Consider the following 22,758-nt stretch of genomic DNA (forward strand, 5'->3'; position numbering starts at 1 on the left):
TCTGTCTGTGAAGGTTCTCAGTCATCCAGGTCATCGTAGTCAAAGGAGTTTGCAAAGAAAAAGCGTCTGGACTTCTTTAAGTTGCTTGAAGACCTGAACTGAAGAAGCTTCTCGGATGAGAGGTGAAACGTCTTCAAGCAACTTAAAGAAGTCCAGACGCTTTTTCTTTGAAAACTCCTTTGACTCTCCTGAGTTTCTCTGATACACCGGCTACATCGGGGATGACAATGTAGTTGCGTCTGTCTTTCTTATCCTCCCTCGCTGGTGTCTGATCTTCTTTTCTGTGCATCTTTGCTGACTTTATAAACGCTCAGTTAGGATAACTGCATGTTTTGAGTGCTTCCTTTACATGTGTGTGTTCCTTCTTTTTTCCTTCAGGCTTAGAGGGAACATGTTCTGCCCGGTGGTGTAGGGTCCTAATTACTCCAAGTTTGTGTTCCAGAGGGTGATGGGAGTCAAAGAGGAGGTACTTCTCAAGATGGCGCGGCCACGTCCAGACGCCTTCCTGACCGCTCCGCTCCGACTATCCACTTTTCTTGTTTTTTACTTATTTTTTGCACTGGTTTACATTCCAAAATCCTCTAGTCTTATAGTATACGACGGCAGATCACTTGTAAACATCGGTGACAAGATTGCACATCTAATCTTGGACACTTTTAAACCTGACCCATCCTGGCCGCCAGAGATTCTACGCGGCGCGGAGAACAACAAAGGACGGGCCGCTCATCCGTGGCGTAGAACAAAGCGCCGGGGGAAACGCGCTGGCATTAGGAACAGACTGAGACAGCAGGCGCATCGCGCACCACTGCTCAGTATCCTACTGGCCAACGTACAATCCATGGAGAACAAGCTCGATGACCTAAGAGCAAGAGTCATCTTCCAACGTGACATGACGGACTGCAACATTCTGTGCTTCACGGAGACATGGCTGACCCCCACCGTGCCGGACCAGGCCGTAACTCCATCTGATTCATTCTTTGTGCTCCGCGCGGACAGAACGGCAGAGTCGAACAAAACCAAAGGTGGAGGAGTGTGCTTCATGGTAAACAGAAAGTGGTGTGATGCCAGGAGCATTTCTACTCTTTCCAGCGGCTGCTCGCCACATCTGGAATTCCTGAGCATAAAGTGCCGCCCTTTCTATCTGCCCCGTGAGTTCACCTCGGTCATCGCCACGGCGGTCTACATCCCACCCCAAGTGGACACAGGTATGGCTTTGTCCAAACTACATGATGTGCTGAGTTCGCTTCAAAACAAGGATCCAGGCGCAGCCCTCATTGTAACAGGGGACTTTAACAAAGCGAACCTTTAGACAAGTCATGCCAAACTTTTACCAGCATGTCTCGTGTCCAACGAGGGGGGATCGAATTTTGGATCACTGCTACACGCCATACAAGCAGGGCTACAAAGCTGTTTCACACCCGGCTTTTGGGAAGTCTGACCACAACGCCATCTTCCTCGACTGATAAGGGCGAAAGCGGATCATTGAATGAAACAGATGAATTGGTTTGTAAAAATGCTCCAAATTCTGTGGTGTGGAACTGGTTTAGCTTTCGTCCATCAGATACACAACAAAGCACTATTTTTGGTAGAATATGCTAGCGGGCTGTTGTTATTAACATGTTTTTTTTTTTTTTGGAAAATACAGCACACTTAAAATCAATCCTTTGATTTTTCTGAAAATCGACAATGCCCCTTATAATCCCGTGTGCCTTATCTATGAATTCTGGTTGTGTTTACTGACTTCGAAATGATTTTATGTGGTACACGGCGCTTGAAAATCTGTCAAATGTTTTAGTACGACTTTGCTAAGCTACGAAGCCGCGCCGCTTGATGGATTGTCAGAGCATTACGACTATCGTAGGCAGGAGCCTCGCGGAGTAATACGTACTGTGCTTCAACATAGTATTACGATATTGCGTGTAGGGCTGCTCGATTGTGGCAAAAATGATAATCACGATTATTTTCACTGAAATTGAGATCTCGATTATTTGATGATATTTATTTAACAATAATAATGTATTGAATAATGGCTTTAAATATGTCAAAACATAATATAAAATAGTGTGCAAATACTGATAACAGTGCAAATGTTTGCAATATAAAAAATAAATGAAAAATGTAAACATCTATGTTTAGTGAACTTCAAAATACTGCATAATACTGGTTGTTCACTGTGTTAATTGAGCAGTGGTCTTTGGCGAGGAAAGACGTTACCGCGTTTGTTATCTCCTTGTGTCTCTGGGAGCTGCTGGGATGTTTAGTGGCGTTGTACAGGGGAGCGTGAATGGAAGTCTGTGAGGATGAAGCACGTGTTTTCAAGAGTTTTTTCTCTATGTTCCGTCGTTGTTTGATCGTATGTCACTTTGTGAGCGGTCTTCAAATGACTGAATAAATTTGTAGTGTTGCTCTGTGGTACAGCTACGACACCATAGCAAAGTTTCCACACTATGTCTACTTGATCCACGTCTGACTCCGCGAACCCATAATGTTTCCACACCACTTAAGTCCTTTTACCTCTCTTTTCAACCAACGGCATTCTATGTTCAGCAGCCATTATCCTCTCCTCACCAAATAACTTCTGCTTAGCTTTCCTAGCTTCCCTCGGGTCCTCTTAATTGTTGTGACGCGTGCGCGAAACGCAGAGAGGTGCGCTCGATTTGCCACACGGAGCAGCGCGAGAGGAGGAGCTAATAATCGGCTGAGTCATTTTTAATGATCGTTGAAAGCCCAAATCGTAATCACGATTAATATTCGATTAATTGAGCAGCCCTAATTGTGTGTATATAACCTCTTTTTAAGTTTTGTGGATATTATACATGGTTATGCTGAGGATATGTCGACCAGTTTCCAGTTTTGGAAATGGTTAAACTGACAGCAAGGAATTTGCATTTGCACTGTTAAATTTTTATATAACTATAATGCACATAAAAAACAGCTGCTTGTTTAAGTGAAAATACATTGATGGGGTTTTTTGCAATAATAAAGTTGTGGAGTTGTAAAGTATTTTGTCTAGTGTCAATTATATCATCAGTTATATCGTTATTGTAAATTTTCAAATGTATATCGTGATCAGCCCTAGTACAGAAGTGAATGGGAAAATGGATCCATAGTTTCAAAAGTAGAAACAGTTCTCAGTTCATTTACAGAAATTAATACAGTTCATGAGGAAATGTTCAAAACAGCAGCTGAGAAGAAATCTGCTTCATGAAGTTGGATCTAGTTCCAATAGTTTGTGATGCACTTGAACGCAGCCTCAGCAGCTCACTGCTTGACCCCACAGAAACTTTCAGTCTGGACTTTTCTTTATTTCTATGGGCTTTCAGTGAGATTTCAGAGCAATCACGGACTGTAGGTCTGTGTATGAAGTATAATTCATCTGCAGTTGTTGAAGTTGTAGAATGAGAAATGGCGGTTTGGGGTATTTCCTGCTTTCTTTCTCCTGCTTGTGCTGATGAAAATGTTTATTGACGTGTGAATTCATTCTTCAACACTCGAAAATGTGAACGTGAAAACTTTTCTTATTTCTGTGTAACACAATTCAACGCACTGAAGCATCGACTTGTTCCATTATCCAACAATGAAAACAGGAAACAGAGACAGCTGGCCTTCAAAGTAAAATCTGCTCCTTTTGAAACGTGTTGGCAGTGAAATGCATGAAGAGCATAAGCACTTAAATGATCTATGTGCCTAAATATTAAACCCAGTTGATATATTTCTGTGAGTGTTGCACAGCTGATGGCCAATGGCCTATGGCTGCGCCTGCTGGAGTGCTGAGATCCAGGTGTAGATGTAATGACTCATTCATCACATTTATTCCTTCCATAAAGCTCATTTTTTCTCTCACTTTACCTCAGCATTGTTAAAAACATAAGAACTGTTTTCACTTTGTACAAACTCTCAGACTCTTTCTGCCCGTGTCTGACGCCTGTTGCATTATGGGTAACAAGGATTCCAGGGCAGCCAATCAGAGCAGAGTGTCTTTTTGAAGCAGCCAGAGGTTTTCATGAGTGGAAATCAACTGTGACTGTGAGCTGCTGCTACAGCCTCCAGATTAGCCAGCAGCTCATCCTGCTCAACATTTTCTCACCAACTTAATTAATGGAAGTGAGATGTTTTCAGCTGGAGTGATGGTCAGGGTGGCCTCCCTCTCCTCTTCTTCTCCTCTTCCTCTTTCACTTTTAAAGCCACTTCTGCTGCTTTCATTCATTTGGAAGTCCTGTAGCTGAGTTTGAGACTAAAAGCCTTGGCAGCAGAGGGGAGAAAGGCCGGCTGTAACACCCCCACTTGACTCTATTCTACCTGTGACGTCATTTTATCAGAAAACATATATATGCTCATTTTTTACTGTGTTTGGCTTGAAGAGCTAAAATGTAAGAAGATCAAATGGTGTTCTTTATTATTCTGTTGGTTTAGTTTCCTGTCTCTTGGATGGAGCCCAGCTGTGCGTGGCCCCTGGGCCTGTGGTCAGAGTGTGTGTTGGATAATCCGTACCAGGATGAGGCCAAACTGAAATGGGATTAAATGTCTGTCACATATTTGAGCCCAAACTCTGTGGATCCTTTATTGGAAAATCAAATGTGATTCAAATGGTCAGACAAAAGAGGGTTATGAGGAAATATGATGAAATGTTGGGTATTGAATCATTTTCCTCAGAAACCAAACAAAATGATTGACAAACATGTTTTTACAAACTCATTGTTGGACTTTGAGGATAACCCTGATGTTTAAAGGCATTTTAGTTTCACTGTACGAGAGTCCAGCTATTACTCAATATTTATGGATGACGTTCTAAATTAGTGACAATAATGACAGTAGATGTTTGTGTGAAAGTGTTGGAAGCAAATGAGTGTGTGATGTTCTTTCAGTGTTGCACTTTGTAGACGCTCCCTGAGCACTGGTCTCACAGCCAGCTGCACATAGAGACATAGAGTGTTGTTAGTCCAGGTCAGAAGATGACTTGTTGGAATGAAAATGAGCTTGTAGTTTGTCTGCTTTAATCATGTGACTGGAAAAATGTGTTGGACTTCAAATATGTCCATTTCTTTCACCCTTCACCTTTAAAAGTGAAGACATGTGGTTCCTTGAATGAAAAACATGACTTTTTCAAGTCTCTTTCATGTTTTTATGATAAATGTACGACTTTAATGTGAAACATTCAGAGTTTTTCTCTTGTTGTGTTTGTTTGAAGCTGCTTCCTGTTGGCTTCAGCTGTTTGGAGTTTCCATTTTCTAAACTTCTACATTCTGAACCTTCTTCAGCTCTGAACAGATGATGAAACACTGAATGATTTCAAGCTCACACTTTGTCTAATAAACTTACATCTTTCATTCTTTATACAGATTGAAGGACTGTGGTTTGTCAGAGATCAGCTGCTATTATCTGGCAGTAGCGCTGAAGTCCAACCCCTCCCATCTGAGACAGCTGGACCTGAGTAATGACTCCTTTTCGTCGACAAAGAACAAGCTGCAGGATTCAGGAGTGAAGCAGCTGTGTGGTTTTTTGGAGAGTCCAGGATGTGGACTTGAAACTCTGAGGTCAGTCAGCATGTTTTAGTTGTGCTGAGATGAATATGATGTGAAAGTTGTGTTGACACTAAACTGCAGACATCAGGCTGATATTATACTGATCGACACTGAGGATGTTCATGGTAAAGTCTGTTTTCTTCTTCTCTGGTTTAGTCCATTGACTGCAGCAGAACAATGTTCACATTTCAAACCTTGAAAGAAGAAGAAAAATCCTCCACTGGATAATTCACTGTGAAACTCTAAAACTCTTCATTCCACCTTAAAGTCTGTCTGACAGTGAAATCCAAAGCAAAACCCCAACCCCTCCCATCTGAGAGTGCTGGACCTGATGCTGAACAACCTGAAGGATCTAGATGTGAAGCAGCTGTCTGATCTTAAGGAGAGTCCAGACTACAGACTGGAGTCTCTAGTGTAAGTAGAGTGATGGAGTGAGTGGGTGGTGCTGTCAGCAGTATTTTACTAAACACAGTTAGTATGAAACAAAGATCCAGTGTTTCCTGTAAATCTGCAGCTTCTCAGTGAAGCTGTGAGAGGAGAATGGTGACAGGCTTCAGGATTGGATACAAACACTTCCTGTTTCTGCCTTTTTCTCAGCTTTATGGTCACCATAGTAACGGCTGACACACTCTGATCAAACACTGTCAACAGCATATCAGCTCTCTGAACAAAGCAGCACGCAGACCAATGATTGCATTCATTTCCAAGTTTAAAGCAGTGAAGAACGCAGTCTGTAGGTGAGGAAGAATTTAGTGAGAGCAGATGTTTGGATGGAATTCCTCCAGTTAACAGCTAGAACCGTCCATCTGGATTGTTGGGCTTGTTGTTGGGGTTCCTACAGAGCTCAGAGTGGACACACACAGGTTTTTCTAATGAATGAAAGTCCAAACTAAAAGTAGGAGTGAAAAAAATTTTCATCAACTTCAATAAAAATCCAAAGATTAGAAAAAGTGAAGCAACAATGAGTCCTAGTACAGTCCCAGCACTGAAGTCCCTGCTGCTCTTTATACTGGATGTGCTGCATCACTGACTGACAGCTGAAGAAGAGTCTCTTGAAACACTTGTTTATCTCCTCTGCTCTTCCTTCTTCTCTCTGCAGGTGGAGCTGATGATGGGAAACAGGACAGTGTGTGTGCTGAGAGAGGAGGAGCTTTGTCCTGATCATCCAGAGGTTGAAGTAGCAGCAGCTTGTGTGTAGAGACACTCTGACTGGGCCATGTTACTGGGAGGTGGAGTGGAGAGGAGAGCTTCATCCAGCAGTGACTGACAGAGGAATGAAGTGCAGATGACTGTCAGTGCTGCAGAGTGAACTGCTCTGAGAACAGCTCCACTGTCAGACACAATGTAGAGTCCAGCATCATCCCTGTGTGCCCCTCTGGATCTGACAGAGGATCATCAGTGTATCTGGACTGCTCTGCTGCTGCTCTGTCCTTCTACAGTCTCTGCACAGTCTCTGTCTGACTCTGGCTTCAGACCTTCCTGGATCAAACTCACCTGGAAAGGCTTTCAAACACCTTTGAATGATAAACAGAACAGTAATAACCTGTAATAAACAGTTTTTATAAGATAAATATAATGTTTGTTTATATATGTTTATGTAGTAGTTATAGTGTTGATCATCACACATCATCATGTGTGATGATCACAGTAAATGTGATGAAGTGACTGAAACAACCTCCACCTTAGTTAAAGTGGGTGAAAGTTCACAGATAGAGACTTGGTGGGGCTGAGTGTCAGTGATGTGGGTGGAGACGGTGGAGATAAAGTGAGCAGAACAGAGGCGTCCTCGCTGAGTCTCCTGTGACACGAACAGTTAAAGGACTCTAGATGTTCACCACAGCAGAGACAGTGAGGGGACTGAGGCCTCCTGTGGACTCACAGTCAGCTCCATGTGTGTTCTTATGTTATCCTTCCAGGAGAGCTATAAAGTTAAGATAAATAAAGTTATTATTACATATGTGAGGAGACTATAACTGGCACCTTAGTGAAGGGGGGGGGGGTCTGTCTAAAATATCTGTCTAAATTTTAGAGATGCAGGATCACATTTATTTAATGGTTTTTAGACATATATTCATATTTTATAAAGTAATTCCTGTTTGTATATATTGAAAACCAAACTGCTCACTACGGCTGATAAAGAGGATTATCACGATGTCTGAAGATTCTCAGTTGTCCAGGTCTGAGTCTGAGGAGCTTGGAAAGGAAAGGCATCTTTAAGTTGGTTGAAATGAACACAGAATTAACACGATGTCGTCTGCAGGTTACTGAGAAGTTGTTCTGAAGCTGAATACGATATGAAAGTGCTGGGCTTTTTTTGTTTGTTTTTTTTGTTAAATGTTTTTATTGAGAGACAAATGTAGATTAGTTTACAATGACAATACAATCTGTTCCCCTCACATATTTGTTAGTTTTTCTTACATGAACAGATACAATAATACACACACACGCGCGCTTATATAGAACTGAGAAAAACAAACAAACAAACAAACAAAAAAACTAAGGCTACGTCCACACGTACACGGGTATTTTTGAAAAAGGAGATTTTCCATTTTCGTTTTTAAAAAAAATTCCGTCCTCACGTAAACACTAAAATGAAGGAAAACGCTGCTAGGAACATGCCAAAGCAACAGGTGGCGATATATTCCTAACCGTGTAGAAATGTTGGCCAATCAGAAGTCTAGAAGCCTGGGTGGGAAATAGTAAACAAAGATGGGGCGTAGAAGCAGAACCGAGTCGTATGTGTGGAGGGACAGTAACTGTGTGTGTATATGTAAGCTTTTAAACACTGCAGAGAGTAAAATTAACAGTAACAGTATTGTAGAAATTCATTACCAGAAACAATAACGTGGCGCACAGTGTGACATCAGAAAAGGCGCACACCTTTGACGCTGCGTTTTCTCCGTTTTTCTTGTCCACCCGTAAATGCAAAAACGGAGTTTTGGAAAATATCCACCCTGGCAGGCGTTTTTAGAAAACTCCGTTTTCAGTGACTGAAAACGCCGTTTACGTGTGGACGAAAGGTGCAAATGCATAGAAAAATCTGCGTTTTCAAAAATACCCGTGTACGTGTGGACGTAGCCTAGGAAGAAACCCAAAACAAACAACAAACCCCAAAACACACACACACACAAAATAAATAAATAAGGGGGGTGGATGATATCAATCAGCTGGTAGAATGTCTAATGACTTGCAATAGTTTACGAAGGGGCCCCAGATACGATAAAATTCTCTATATCAGAATCAGAATCAGAATACTTTATTGATCCCTGGGGGAAATTTTTTGCCCTTCGCCACAAGGCCTATCTTTTGCAATTTCAGAAATGACATCACATCTCTAAACCAAAAAGAAACTAAAGGTGGCTTTGAAGATTTCCAAAGGAGTAAGATGCAACGTCTAGCCAAACGTGATGTAAAGGCTAATATTTTGAAGTGTGTAGGGTCGGTTAGACCAGTGTTGACTGGAAGCCCAAAAAGAGCTAGGGAAGGGTCCATGCAGACTTGGGTCCCAAGAGCCTTGGAAAGAATAACTGAATACTGACTCCAGAAGCCATGGAGTCTTGGGCACAGAAAGAACATATGACCTAGGTCACATGGGGTGGCATGACATCGCTCACACTGATCCATCACTTGTGGGTAAATCTCAGAAAGACAAGACTTTGAATAGTAAACCCTGTACAATACCTTGAACTGGATAAGTTGTAACCTGGCACAGGATGTACTATAACGGACATTGGATACTGCTTTCTCCCATGGCTGATCCGAAAAAAATTACTCCTAACTCCCGCTCCCAAGCCCTCCTAATTTTAACAACTGAATGGACATTTAAATCCATAAGTTGTTTATATATTAAATATATAATTGACTTCTTATTGGGTTTAAGGGATAAGAATTCCTCCCACGGTTGGACATTTGGAAGAAGAGGGTAGGAGGGGAAGAGAGCAGAAGTGCAATGCCGTGCCTGAAAATAACGACCATGACGCGTCCACTGTACATAGGTACCATCAATGAGACCAGGAGTAAACAGATGGTTCTGTGTGATTGGCATGTGTACTGATGCAGAGATGACTCCTGAATTGTGACCAAATCCTTAGATTAGACTGTACCACGGGGTTTTTTGTGAAATGAGAAGGCTTAAGTGGTAGTTGAGAGAACAATAAAGCTTCTAAGGATGAGGAAGTGCACGACAGGCGCTCCAGTTTCCACCACAGCAGTTCTTGAGATTCAAGCCAATGGGTCAATTTGTGAATATGAGAGGACCAATAGTAAAATAAAAAGTTAGGCAAGGCAAGACCACTATCAAACGTCAGTCTCTGTAATAATGATTTCCTCACCGTGGGATGTTTCCCTCCCCACAAAAACGATATAACTAGCTGGTCCAACTTTTTGAAAAAAGCTTTAGGTAAAAATATAGGAATACTCTGAAACAGAAATAACAATCGAGGCAAAATGTTCATCTTTACAGCATTGATCCGACCAATTAGGGACAAAGGTAGTGAATTCCATCTCTGAAAATCTGATTGAATTTGAGTGATTAAAGGGGAGAAATTGGAAGAGTATAAAGAAGACAAAGTATGAGTCACGTTAACTCATGAATATTTAAAGCCTAAAAGGAATGTCAGATTGTTTAAGTGTAAGACTTAAAGAATTTATGGGGAAACATTCACTTTTAAGAAAATTTATTTTGTAACCTGACAGAGAGCAGAACTTGTTTAATAGAGACACAAGCGATGGTACGCTAGATAAAGGATCAGAAACATATAAAAGCAGGTCATCTGCATACAAAGACAATTTTAAGTCAAGACCTGACCGGAATATACCATGAAAATGAGGAAGGGCCTTCAAAGCTATAGAGGTTCAATTACAATAGCAAAAAGTAGAGGGGACAGGGGCCAACCCTGTCTCGTGCCGCGTGACAATGAGAAGAAGCTAGAGGAAACACCTTTTGTATAGACACTGGCTTGGAGTGCCTTGTACAACAGTCGATTCCATGAAATGAATCTGTCCTTGAAACCAAATCTTTGTAAGACCACAAAGAGAAAGCTCCACTCTACACGATCAAAAGCTTACTCAGCGTCAAGTCAGATAACTACTTCTGGATTAGTGGTCAAGTGTTGGGAAAGAATGACATTCAAAAGCGTGAGAACATTAAAGAACAGCTGGCTGCCTTTAATAAAGCCATTCTGTTCATCTGAAATAATAGTAGGAAGAACCTTTTCAAGGCGAATTGCTAAAAATGTAGCCAAGACTTTAACATCCACATTCAGCAGTGAAATAGGCCTATATGAGGTGCAAGACGTAGGATCCTTACCCTTCTTTAAGAGAACAGTAATTAGTGCTTGAGACAATGTAGGGGGCAATAGACCACGTTCAAAAGATTCGTTATACACTGAAAGAAGTAATGGGACTAACTTGTCTAGGAATCTTTTAAAAAATTCAACTGAATACCCGTCAGGTCCTGGTGCCTTATTATTGTGCATGGTCTTGATTGCATGCAGAATTTCATCCAACCTAAAAGGGGCATCTAATTGTTCAGCCATAACAGGATCGACAGTGGGCATTGTAAGACCGTTAAAAAAAGAATCCACCTCAGAGGCGTCAGCAGCAGATTCTGATTCATATAGGGAGGAATAAAACTTCTTAAACACCTCATTTACTTCCTTTGAATCAGAGACCAAGTTGCCTGCCGCATCTTTTAATTGATAAATGAATTGAGAAGAGGCCTGACGTTTTAACTGATGGGCCAGAAGCCTTCTGGGTTTATCACCATGTTCATAATAAGTCGCACGTGCACAAAGTAAAAGGCGCTCAGCATCTGCCGTAGAAAGTAAATCAAATTTGGTCTGCAAATCAAGTCGTCTTTTATGCAAATCAGGAGTTGGACTGGCTACAACCTGTCTATCTATGTCACAAATTTGTGTAGTCAAAGTTTGAAGTTTGGCTTTGTGGTTTTTAGTGGAATGGGCAGAGAAAGAAATTATTTGTCCAGGGTCCGAGGATTCGAGCAATCTAAGGCAGGATCAATAACACAGTTCAAGTCACCACCCAATATTAAAAGATGAGTATCAAGGGAAGGGAGACTACTCAAAAGTGCATCTGTAAAACCTGGATTATCAAAATTCAGAGCATACACATTGACTAAGAGGACAGGCAAATTGTACATGTTGCCTACAACAACCAAATATCTCACGTTTTTGTCAGCTTTAATCTCAGAGGCTGTAAACTGTACCCTTCTGTTTATTAAGATCGCCACCCCCCTGGCTTTTGAATTAAACATTGAATGGAATGTATGTCCCACCCATGGGCACCTGAGCCCAAGATGATCCCTATTTTGCAAATGGGTCTCTTGCAAAAATTTTACATCACTCTTTAGACGTTTAAGATGTGTGAATATTTTAGATCGTTTAATTGGGCTATTCATACCTTTGGCATTCCATGTTAAAAATCTAATACCACTATTGCCTAAGGACTGACCTGAAGTGCTGATCATTGCAGAAAGATAAAAGATAAAATACTTATTTCTTCACCCCCAAAGAAAGAACAAGTGGGAAAAACACACTCACACAAACACACAAACTAAAACCACAACAACAGAAGTACAGCTTTAGAATAAAAATAATAATAACACGTCAAACACACCCTTCCGCCTCCCCCCTGCACAGCAAAAGCCCCCATCCCCAAACGATGGAGATGGCAGTGCACGCTCCCACCCGGAGCAATCTGAACAAAAACGCTCCCGACTACGAAAACAAACAGTGTCAAACTAAAGCTCCAACAGAGTCATTTCTCAATAGATTAAAAGGCACAAATAAAATAAAAATAACACAATTATATTTTACTATTAGACAGGTAAAACAAAGCAAGTGTTTGGCAGAGTAACAAACTTAACTTACCACAATGACGTTTGGATTTGGATCATTCACTATTTTAAACAAACAAACAAAATAAATTTGTAATTGTCCCGCTATGTTTTTACCGTGTGGTTATTGTCTTAATATATTCCTTGGCCTCTTCTGGTGGGACGAAGTTGCGTTGTATTCCTTGATAAGTGATCCGTAGCCTTGCCGGATAGAGGATCCCAAATCGGACTCCCTGGATGCCGCGAATCTGGCAACGGACCTCATTGAAAGCCGCACGGGCCCGCGCTGTCTTAGCGGTGTGGTCGGGGAACACAGAAATGGTCATATTATTTATCTGTACCCTCTCTACCCTCCCTGGCCTTCTGGAGAATCCTAGCACAGTCCGCGTAATAGTGCAGCCTCACAACCACAGCGCGGGGACGTTCACTGGTGTTAGGTTTGGGGGCCAAAGTTCGGTGGGCTCTGTCTACAAGCGGCTCCTTCCTAAGCTGAAATGCCTCCATCAACAGCACAGACACATCTGTAGCAGAAAGGATGTTCTCCTCTGGCACACCAACAATGCGTATGTTATTGCGGTGAGAACTGGACTCCAAATCCTTGCATTTATTCTCCAATTTGGCCAACTCCTTTGACATTGCATTCACTTTGGCTTGGAGGTGGACAATATCATCCATGCATGTAGAGAGAGACTGCTCCATCCCCGCAACTGTGCCTCTGAGGCCAGTGAATTCCTGCCGCGTGGTCGTTATGTCTGAGGAAAGGTCCGTTTTTAGTTGCTGTATGTCGGACCTGATAGACGTGAGATTCTCTGCAAACGCAGCCGTCAGTTCCTTTTTAAACAGTGCTGAAATTTCTTCACGAAGTTCAGAGAGGAGTTCAGCCTTCGTGAGGTGACGGTGGTCCCAGTGGTAATCGGAGCACTAGGTGCAGTGACTCCCAAGCTAGGCGAGTGGCTCCAGCAGATCCCGGGAACAACATCGGAGATCTCTGTCCAGAAGAGCGCAGTCCTAGGAACAGCTAAGATACTGCGCAGGACCCTCAAGCTCCCAGGCCTCTGGTAGCGGACCCGAGCTTGAAGGATAAACCGCCCGCAGGGGCGCGATGGGTGTTTTTATATATATATATATATATATATATATATATATATATATATTCCCCACTTGCCTCCGTGGGCGGTCAATCCCTTCAAGCTCGGGTCCTCTACCAGAGGCCTGGGAGCTTGAGGGTCTTGCGCAGTATATTAGCAAAATATGTATATATATATATGTGTGTATATATATATATATATATATATATATATATATATATATATATATATATAAACACCGAGCACGCACCTGCGGCAGGTTTATCCTTCAAGCTCGGGTCCTCTTCTGGAGAGAGATCTCCAGTGTTGTTCCCGGGATCTGCTGGAGCCACTCGCCTAGCTTGGGAGTCACCGCACCTAGTGCTCCGATTACTACGGGGACCACCGTTACCTTGAACCTCCACATCGTCTCAAGCTCTTCTCTGAGCCCTTGGTATTTCTCCAGCTTCTCGTGTTCCTTATTTCTGATGTTGCTGTCATTCGGAACCGCTACATCGATCACTAAGGCCGTCTTCTTCTGTTTGTCTACCACCACTATGTCCGGTTGGTTAGCCACCACTATTTTGACCGTCTGTATCTGGAAGTCCCACAGGATCTTTGCTCGGTCATTCTCCACCACCCTTGGAGGGCGTCTCCCATTTTGACCTCAGAACTTCAAGGCCATACTCGGCACAGATGTTTCTGTATACTATGCCGGCCACTTGGTTATGGCGTTCCATGTATGCCCTGCCTGCTACCATCTTGCACCCTGCTGTTATGTGCTGGATTGTCTCAGGGGCATCTTTACACAGCCTGCACCTGCTACTACATTGTCCGGACACGCAGCAAACAGGCTGGGCTGGAGTCTGCTACGACGCACCTCCATCTGATCCCCGGATTGTTTAGTCCACCTCCGCTCGGATTCGGAGCAAATAGGTTGGAGCCTTTTGTATTCACCCCCATTTCGGACCCTGGGCTATCATTATGAAGACGAGGACACTCATCGAAGCTTTATTGTGTGTATTCGTGGCTTGGGACTTTGGGCATTGCGGTGCTCCTTGGGTGAGAGCTGCAAAACACGAGCTGAGTATGGGTGAAACTTATTTTAGTGGCACTAGGTCAACTGTAGCAGTGCACCTGGAGTCACCAACGATTCAACTGGCTCTGGTTGCTAGTTTAAATCGATATGAGGTATTACCCAAATTACAAGGTTCCCTTGTTCTGTATAATCTTTCACTTTCATTTAAGAAAAAGCAGTATTTGTTGTTAACATCTGCAAAGTACGGAAATGCTTTTAAATGTAATATGAAACGAAGGTTAATGATGATTGTTTTACTTTTACTCATATCTGGAGATGTGCAACCAAATCCTTGACCTGAATTGAAAAGTGTCCAGACCCCTGCTGATTTTAAATCTCAGCCAGGGTTAAAATGTGTTCATCTAAACGTACGCAGTTTATTACACAAGATGGACCTGGTCAGAATTTGGGTGAAATCAACAGACGCGGATATTGTGATTATCTCCGAAACTTGGTTGTCTAAATCTATTACAGATGATGACATCAACATAACGGGATACAATCTTTATCGCACAGATAGGCCTAGGAAAGGTGGAGGCATAGCAATTTATGTTAAGTCAAGATATGAAGTATCCATTGTTTTATCTGTATCTATTCCTAAACAAATGGAATTCTTGGCTTTGGATATTAAAATAGTAGAGTCTCTTTCTATAACAGTTGTTGGGTGCTATAGGCCTCCGTCTGCTGTAAAGGAAACTTTATTATCTCTAAAGCATCTTCTGTCTAAATTAAAATACAACGAACTTCTATTGGCCGGAGACTTGAACTGGGACTGGCTGAATATAGTTTCTGATGATTTTAAATCTTTCTGTGACTCTGTTAATCTTACCCAGTTGGTCAACCTACCTACAAGGCCAAATATAAAGAGTCCTGACAAATCTACTTTGATTGACCTAATTCTAACAAATGTCCCTCATAAGTTTCTGTCGCTAGGCGTGTTTTGTAACGATTTAAGCGATCACTGTGTAGTTGCTACCTGTAGGAACACTAAAATCCCTAAATGTAAACCGCGTATTATTTGTAAAAGAAATTTTAAAATATTTAATGAGCAAGCGTTTCATTATGACTTGTCTATGGTAAACTGGGAATACCTGAGTCTGATACCAGACATTCATCTGGCTTGGGCTTATTTTAAAGAAATTTTTATGAAGATTTTAAATAAGCATGCACCTGCCAGAAAATTTAGGGTTAAGGGACGGTAGAACCCTTGGTTTTCATCGGAATTATCAGAGTCTATCCATCAGTGTAACGTGGCATGGGCAAAAGCTAGGAAAAACGATTCCCTGACTGATTGGTTAGACTTCAGGAAATTAAGAAACAAATGTACGACACTTATCAAGAAGGCTAAATCAGAATATTATTTATCTGTTACCTCAGAAAACCTCAATAACCCTCAGAAATTTGGGAAAGTAATTAAGTCCTTATCTATAAATAAAACATCACAGGCTCTTCCAAAATTCATCCTAAAAGATTCTGTCCCAGTTTATGACAGAACTGAGGTCTTAAACAGCTTTAACAAGCACTTCGTAGATACTGGTTTTTATTTAACACTGTGGGAGCAGCCCCCATGATTCCCTGCATAGAACCCCAAATATATTCTGGGGAGCTTTTTGATTTTTCTCCTTTTTCTTTCCAGGAAGTGCATAAAGCTCTTAAAGCCTTAGATCAAAGGAAACCCCCAGGGCCAGACTTAATAGAGCCCTATTTCCTGAAAATAGCAGCTGATTACATTGCACAACCTCTTACGATCCTTTTTAATCTTTCAATCCAAAATAAAGAAATTCCACTTGTTTGGAAGTCTGCTTTTGTTACGCCAATATTAAAAGGAGGCGACCCGGCCATTTTGACTAACTACAGGCCAATATCAAACTTGTGTGTTTTGGCAAAAGTCCTTGAATCTCTCGTCAGTGAGCAATTAAAAGAGTTCTTGTACTCTAACGAAGTTCTTTCAAAACTACAATCTGGGTTTAGAAAGCAGCATAGTGCTGTCACGGCTGCCACAAAAGTGATAAATGACATACTTGTTGCTCTTGATAAAAAACAGCACTGTGCTTCTCTTTTTATTGACCTGTCAAAAGCCTTTGACACTGTGGATCACGCCATTTTAAAACATAGGCTTCTTTCTTTAGGGCTGTCTAGACATGTTGTCTCCTGGTTTACTAATTATTTGAGTGACAGGACTCAATGCATTAAATGTGAAAATCTGTGCTCAGAACTTCTGAATATTCACACTGGGGTGCCACAGGGCTCAATCTTAGGACCTCTGATGTTCTTCATGTATATAAATGATTTGGGACAAAATGTGTCCAATGCTAGTATGCATTTCTATGCTGATGACACAGTTATTTATTCCTTTGGCTCAAACCTTGAAAAAGCAATACAATCTTTGCAGAAAGCTTTTGACGTGGTTCAGCACACACTTCTGGAGCTGACATTGGTTCTCAATGCTGATAAGACCAAGCTAATGTTGTTTTCAAACATGAAGAGATTTCCTCAAACTGTCCCTGTGGTGTCCACTCTTGAGGGAGACCTCATAGAAGTGGTGCATACGTACAAATATCTTGGCTTTTTAATTGATGATTCTCTGACCTTTAAACCTCACATAGACAATCTTGTGAAAAAACTCAAATTAAAATTGGGATTTTTCTTTCGAAACAAATTCTGTTTTTCTTTTGAGACAAAAAAGCGTCTTGTAAATGCTACATTTTTATCTGTTTTAGATTATGGTGATCTGCTGTACATGAATGCTTCCGCCCAGTGTCTTCATAAGATTGACTCAGTATATCATGCCTCTCTACGGTTTATTACAAACTGTAGGGCTTTGACCCATTGTTGTGATCTGTACGCTCGAGTGGGATGGCCTTCGTTGTCCTCCAGGAGGTTTGCTCACTGGTGCATCTTTATTTATAAGGCCCTGCTTGGGCAAATGCCCACCTACATTTGCGATCTGCTCACACGGAAAAGTACTGTTTGTTACAGCCTGCGTTCAAGCGATCTTTTGTTGCTCAATGTTCCATTTGCCAGAACTGAACTGGGAAAGAGGGCTTTTTACTTATGCTGCCCCATTCACATGGAACACACTGCAAAAAGATTGGAAGATAGCAGATCTTATTTCATTAAATGCCTTTAAGTCTAGATTGAGAGAGCCAGAGAAAATTGTTTTTAAAATGTAATTGTTATTTTATAATATGTATTTAACTTAGTAATTTTAACATGTTGTCGCCTCTTGGCCAGGACTCCCTTGAAAAAGAGGTTCTTAATCTCAATGGGACTTTTCCTGGTTAAATAAAGGTTATAATAAAAAAAAAATTCTTTCTTTGTGCTCCGCGTGGAGAGAACGGCAGAGTCGAACAAAACCAAAGGTGGAGGAGTGTGTTTCATGGTAAACAGAAAGTGGTGTGATGCCAGGAGCATTTCTACTCTTTCCAGCAGCTGCTCGCCACATCTGGAATTCCTGAGCATTAAGTGCCGCCCTTTCTATCTGCCCCATGAGTTCACCTCGGTCATCGCCACAGCGGTCTACATCCCACCCCAAGCGGACACAGGTATGGCTTTGTCCGAATTACATGATGTGCTGAGTTCGCTTCAAAACAAGGATCCGGGCGCAGCCCTCATTGTAGCAGGAGACTTTAATAAAGCGAACCTCAGACAAGTCATGCCAAACTTTTACCAGCATGTCTCGTGTCCAACGAGGGGGGATCGAATTTTGGATCACTGCTACACGCCATACAATCAGGGCTACAAAGCTGTCTCACACCCGGCTTTTGGGAAGTCTGACCACAACGCCATCTTCCTCATTCCCCAGTATAAACAAAACATACGGAGGGAAGAAGTAACCACGAGGAAGGTAAAATGGTGGTCTGCCCAATCGGAAGCTATGCTACAGGACGCACTCAACGACGTCAACTGGGACATGTTCAGAGTATGCACAGTCGACATCAACGAGTTTACGGAAGTAGCAGTATGCTTCGTCAATATGCTAGGGGAGGAGATTATCCCCACTGCGAGAGTCACCACATTCCCAAACCACAAACCGTGGATGGACAGATCGATCCGCACTGCAGTAAATGCCAGGACCGCCACCTACAACGCGGGTCTCGCCACTGGCGATATGAGCGCCTACAAAGCTGCCTCATACGGTGTGCGGCAAGAGATGCCAAACGCCGGTACCGGGAGCGTGTGGAGTCCCGCTTCCACGACACATGGAGTATGTGGCACGGACTACGCACCATTACGGACTACAAACCCAGGGACACTGCGCCGATCAAGGCCGACTCTGCATTCACCAATGAGCTGAACCAGTTCTACGCCCGTTTCGAGGTTAGCCAGGCGGCTAATGCTATCTACCACCTGACTACCGAGGACAGTGACATCATTAGCGAGAGACCGGTGACCAGCTTCGCTGGTCCGAGCGACGTCCGAGCGGCATTGAGGAGAGTGAACACAAGGAAAGCGTCGGGGCCAGACGGCATCACCGGCCGTCTGCTGCGCTGCTGTGCTGACCACTTAGCAGGTGTGTTCACTTACATCTTCAACGAGTCCCTGGCAAAGTCTGTGGTCCCCACATGCTTCAAAAGATCCACCATCATCCCTGTGCCCAAGAACAGCAAACCCTCATCCCTGAACGATTACCGGCCAGTTGCACTGACCTCGGTAGTAATGAAGGTGTTTGAGAGGCTGCTGAAGAACATCATCTCCTCCTCCATCCCAGACACCACAGATCCGCTGCAGTTCGCCTACTGACCCAACAGATCCACAGAGGATGCCATCACCCACGTCCTGCACACCACCCTCAGCCACGTGGACAAGAAACAAGGTAACTATGTGAGAATGCTGTTTGTTGATTACAGTTCAGCGTTTAACACAATAGTGCCCAGCAGACTGTTCACAAAGCTGAGGGATCGGGGACTCAACAGCTGTCTGTGTGCATGAGTGTTGGACTTCCTCACTGGCAGAACTCAGGTGGTGAGGGTGGGTAGGTGTGTCTCCAACAGCATCACCATCAACACAGGAGCACCACAGGGGTGTGTCCTCTCGCCACTGCTCTACTCCCTCTACCCTTCAGACTGTGTGGCCACCCACGGCTCCAACACCATTGTGAAGTTTGCTGACGACACAGTGGTGTTGGGTGCCATCTCCAACAACGATGAGGCGGCCTACATGGACAAAGTGAAGAATCTGGCATCATGGCAGCAGTGATCAGTGAGATGCTTGGCTACAAGTTGAACAGCCACAAGGGGCAATACCCTCCATGGAGAAGGAGGCTAGAGATCAAAGTAGCACGAAGGGAGGTTAGCCAACTAACGGAGTTGCAGAAAGGCGTGACAAAGAAGGTGCATAAGAAATACAGCAAGCTGTCCATACCTGAGGCCTTGGAAACTGCCAAGCAAAGACTCACAGCCTTGGCCAGCCGCTTGAGGAGGTACACCAGAGAGATAGAAGGCAGAAGAATAAACCAGCTGTTCTCCACAGAACCAGCAAAGGTGTACTCTCAGTGGCAAGGGAACACTAACAGAACAGCACCACCAAGGCTGGAGACGGAGCAATACTGGAAGAGCATATGGGAGAAGGACGCAACCCATAACGGCAATGCTCAGTGGCTAGTGGATCTGAGGGCAGACCATAGCGACCTCCCTGAACAGGGTCCAGTAACCATCACAGGGTCTCCAGTATGAAGAGTTGGACAGCACCAGGGCCCGACATGGTTCACGCCTGCTGGCTGAAGAAGCTAACTGCACTCCACGAGCGTCTGGCAGCACAAATGAACCAGCTGCTAGTTAACGAGAGACACCCGGAATGGCTAACCGAAGGCCGGACGGTCCTGATCCTCAAGGACCCCCAGAAGGGACAGGTCCCATCCAACTACCGACCAATAACCTGCCTCAGTACTACATGGAAGCTCCTGTCAGGCATCATATCGGCTAAGATGAACAGGCACATGGGTCAATACATGAGCGGGGCACAGAAAGGGATCGGCAAGAATACCAGAGGCGCAAAACACCAGCTACTGGTAGACAGAACAGTCAGCCGAGACTGCAAGATCAGACTGACCAACCTGTGCACAGCCTGGATTGATTACAAGAAGGCCTATGACTCAATGCCCCACAGCTGGATACTGGAATGCCTAGAATTGTACAAGATCAACAGGACCCTAAGAGCCTTCATCAGGAACTCAATGGGGATGTGGCGTACAACACTAGAGGCCAACTCCAAGCCCATAGCACAAGTCACCATCAAGTGCGGGATCTACCAAGGAGATGCTCTGTCCCCACTGCTGTTCTGCATAGGCCTGAACCCCCTCAGGGAGATCATTAACAAGACTGGCTACGGATACCGACTACGGAACGGAGCAGTTGTCAGCCACCTCCTGTACATGGATGACATCAAGCTGTATGCCAAGAGTGAACGAGACATCGATTCACTGATACACACTACAAGGCTATACAGCAATGACATTGAAATGTCATTCGGGCTGGAGAAGTGTAGTCAGATGGTAACAAAGTGAGGGAAGGTAGTCAGAACTGAGGGGATTGAACTACCAGAAGGCAACATTGCAGACATAGAGGACAGTTACAAGTACCTGGGGATCCCGCAGGCGAATGGGAACCATGAAGAGGCCACTAGGAAAGCTGCAACTACCAAGTACCTGCAGAGGGTCAGGCAAGTCCTGAGGAGTCAGCTGAATGGTAAGAACAAGATCCGGGCCATCAACACCTACGCCCTGCCCGTGATCAGGTACCCTGCTGGGGTAATAGGCTGGCCAAAGGAGGAGATAGAAGCCACTGACATAAAGACAAGAAAGCTCCTGACCATACATGGAGGGTTTCACCCCAAGTCCAGCACCCTGAGGCTGTACGCTAAGCGGAAGGAAGGGGGCCGGGGACTGGTGAGTGTCAGCACCACAGTCCAGGATGAGACAAGAAACATCCATGAATACATCACGAAGACGGCCCCAACTGACAGCGTGCTTAGTGAATACCTCAGGCAGCAGAAACCCAAGAAAGAGGAGGAAGGCGAGGAACCATCATGGAAGGACAGGCCCCTGCACAGTATGTACCACCGGCAGATAGAGGAGGTGGCTGATATCCAGAAATCCTACCAGTGGCTGGACAAACCATACAAAACTGGAAACTATAACACATTGCACAGAGAAACACACGGCCATGAATGAGCGAGAACACGACACAGAACTGAGGGAGACGCGGACCTAAATACACAGAGGGTTAACGAGGGGAGTGGGAGCACACGGGGAACACAGGTGACACTGATAATCATAACAAGAGGGGGCAGGAGTGAACGCAACACTGACGCATACTGACGAGGGACTGTCAACGTAAAACAGGAAGTGCACAGAGGTTCAGACAGGCGGAGAGAGAGAGCACAGACATAACGGGAAAACATGGAATAAAACACAAGGAGAGACGAGGGCTCACAGATACACACAGGGGCACACAGGGGGTAAGAGTCACAAGGGGAAAACACATAAGGAACAACGTAACAGAGCAACCCAGGAAGCATGGCCTAAATAAGGAACAAAATCCAAAAATACATGAAAACTAAGAATACAGGGACAACATGGCCCAGGACCATGTCATCAGCTGTAACTGTCATTTTATCTGGTTTAAGACACATTTGGACACAATTGGCTGTTTTTAACTATTTATTTTAATCAAAGGTGGAAATTTAGACCTCAGACATCTGCATCCTAAACTATGATAGAAACAGCTGCTAGCAGTGGGTAGTTTGACTTTAGCCTGTTGGCTAAGCTAACAGAAACAAGCGTGCTAGCTGTGCTCTGTGAGAATGATACGCTGCTCTAGAAAGCAAACAAAGGTTTGCAGAGCTTAAAGTAAGTAAGTAAGTAAGTAAGTAAGTAAGTAAGTAAAACTTTATTTATATAGCACTTTTCAAGATAAAAATCACAAAGTGCTTCAGAGAAGCTAAAACCTAAAAATAAAAATCAACCAAAAGCAAGTTTAAAAAGATGAGTTTTTAGCTGTTTTTTAAAAGTGACCACGGAGTCCATAGATCTCAGGCTCAAAGGGATAGAGTTGCACAACCTGGGGGCCACAGTTACAAATGCTTTGTCGCCTTTTGTTTTCAGCCTCGTGTGTTAGACAGCCAGCAAGCCCTGGTCACATGACCTCAGGGACCTGCTGGGAATGTATGGATGTAAAAGTTCACTGATATATGTTGGTGCTTGTCCATGCAGAGCCCTGAAAGTCAAGGTCAAAA

General features: G+C 43.5%; 1 protein-coding gene across 1 annotated transcript in view; it reads left to right on the forward strand.

Moving 5' to 3' along the window:
* The window catches only part of LOC134622556 (NACHT, LRR and PYD domains-containing protein 12-like), a 365,686-nt gene that overhangs the window by 21,311 nt on the left and 321,617 nt on the right, over positions 1-22,758 (forward strand). The window contains exon 8 of the mRNA XM_063468012.1: positions 5,340-5,534. Coding sequence (XP_063324082.1) covers positions 5,340-5,534 — 195 coding nt within the window. The remainder of the gene's footprint in view (positions 1-5,339; positions 5,535-22,758) is intronic.

The sequence above is a fragment of the Pelmatolapia mariae genome, linkage group LG3_W (assembly GCF_036321145.2).
Source record: "Pelmatolapia mariae isolate MD_Pm_ZW linkage group LG3_W, Pm_UMD_F_2, whole genome shotgun sequence".
In the NCBI taxonomy this organism is placed as follows: domain Eukaryota; kingdom Metazoa; phylum Chordata; class Actinopteri; order Cichliformes; family Cichlidae; genus Pelmatolapia; species Pelmatolapia mariae.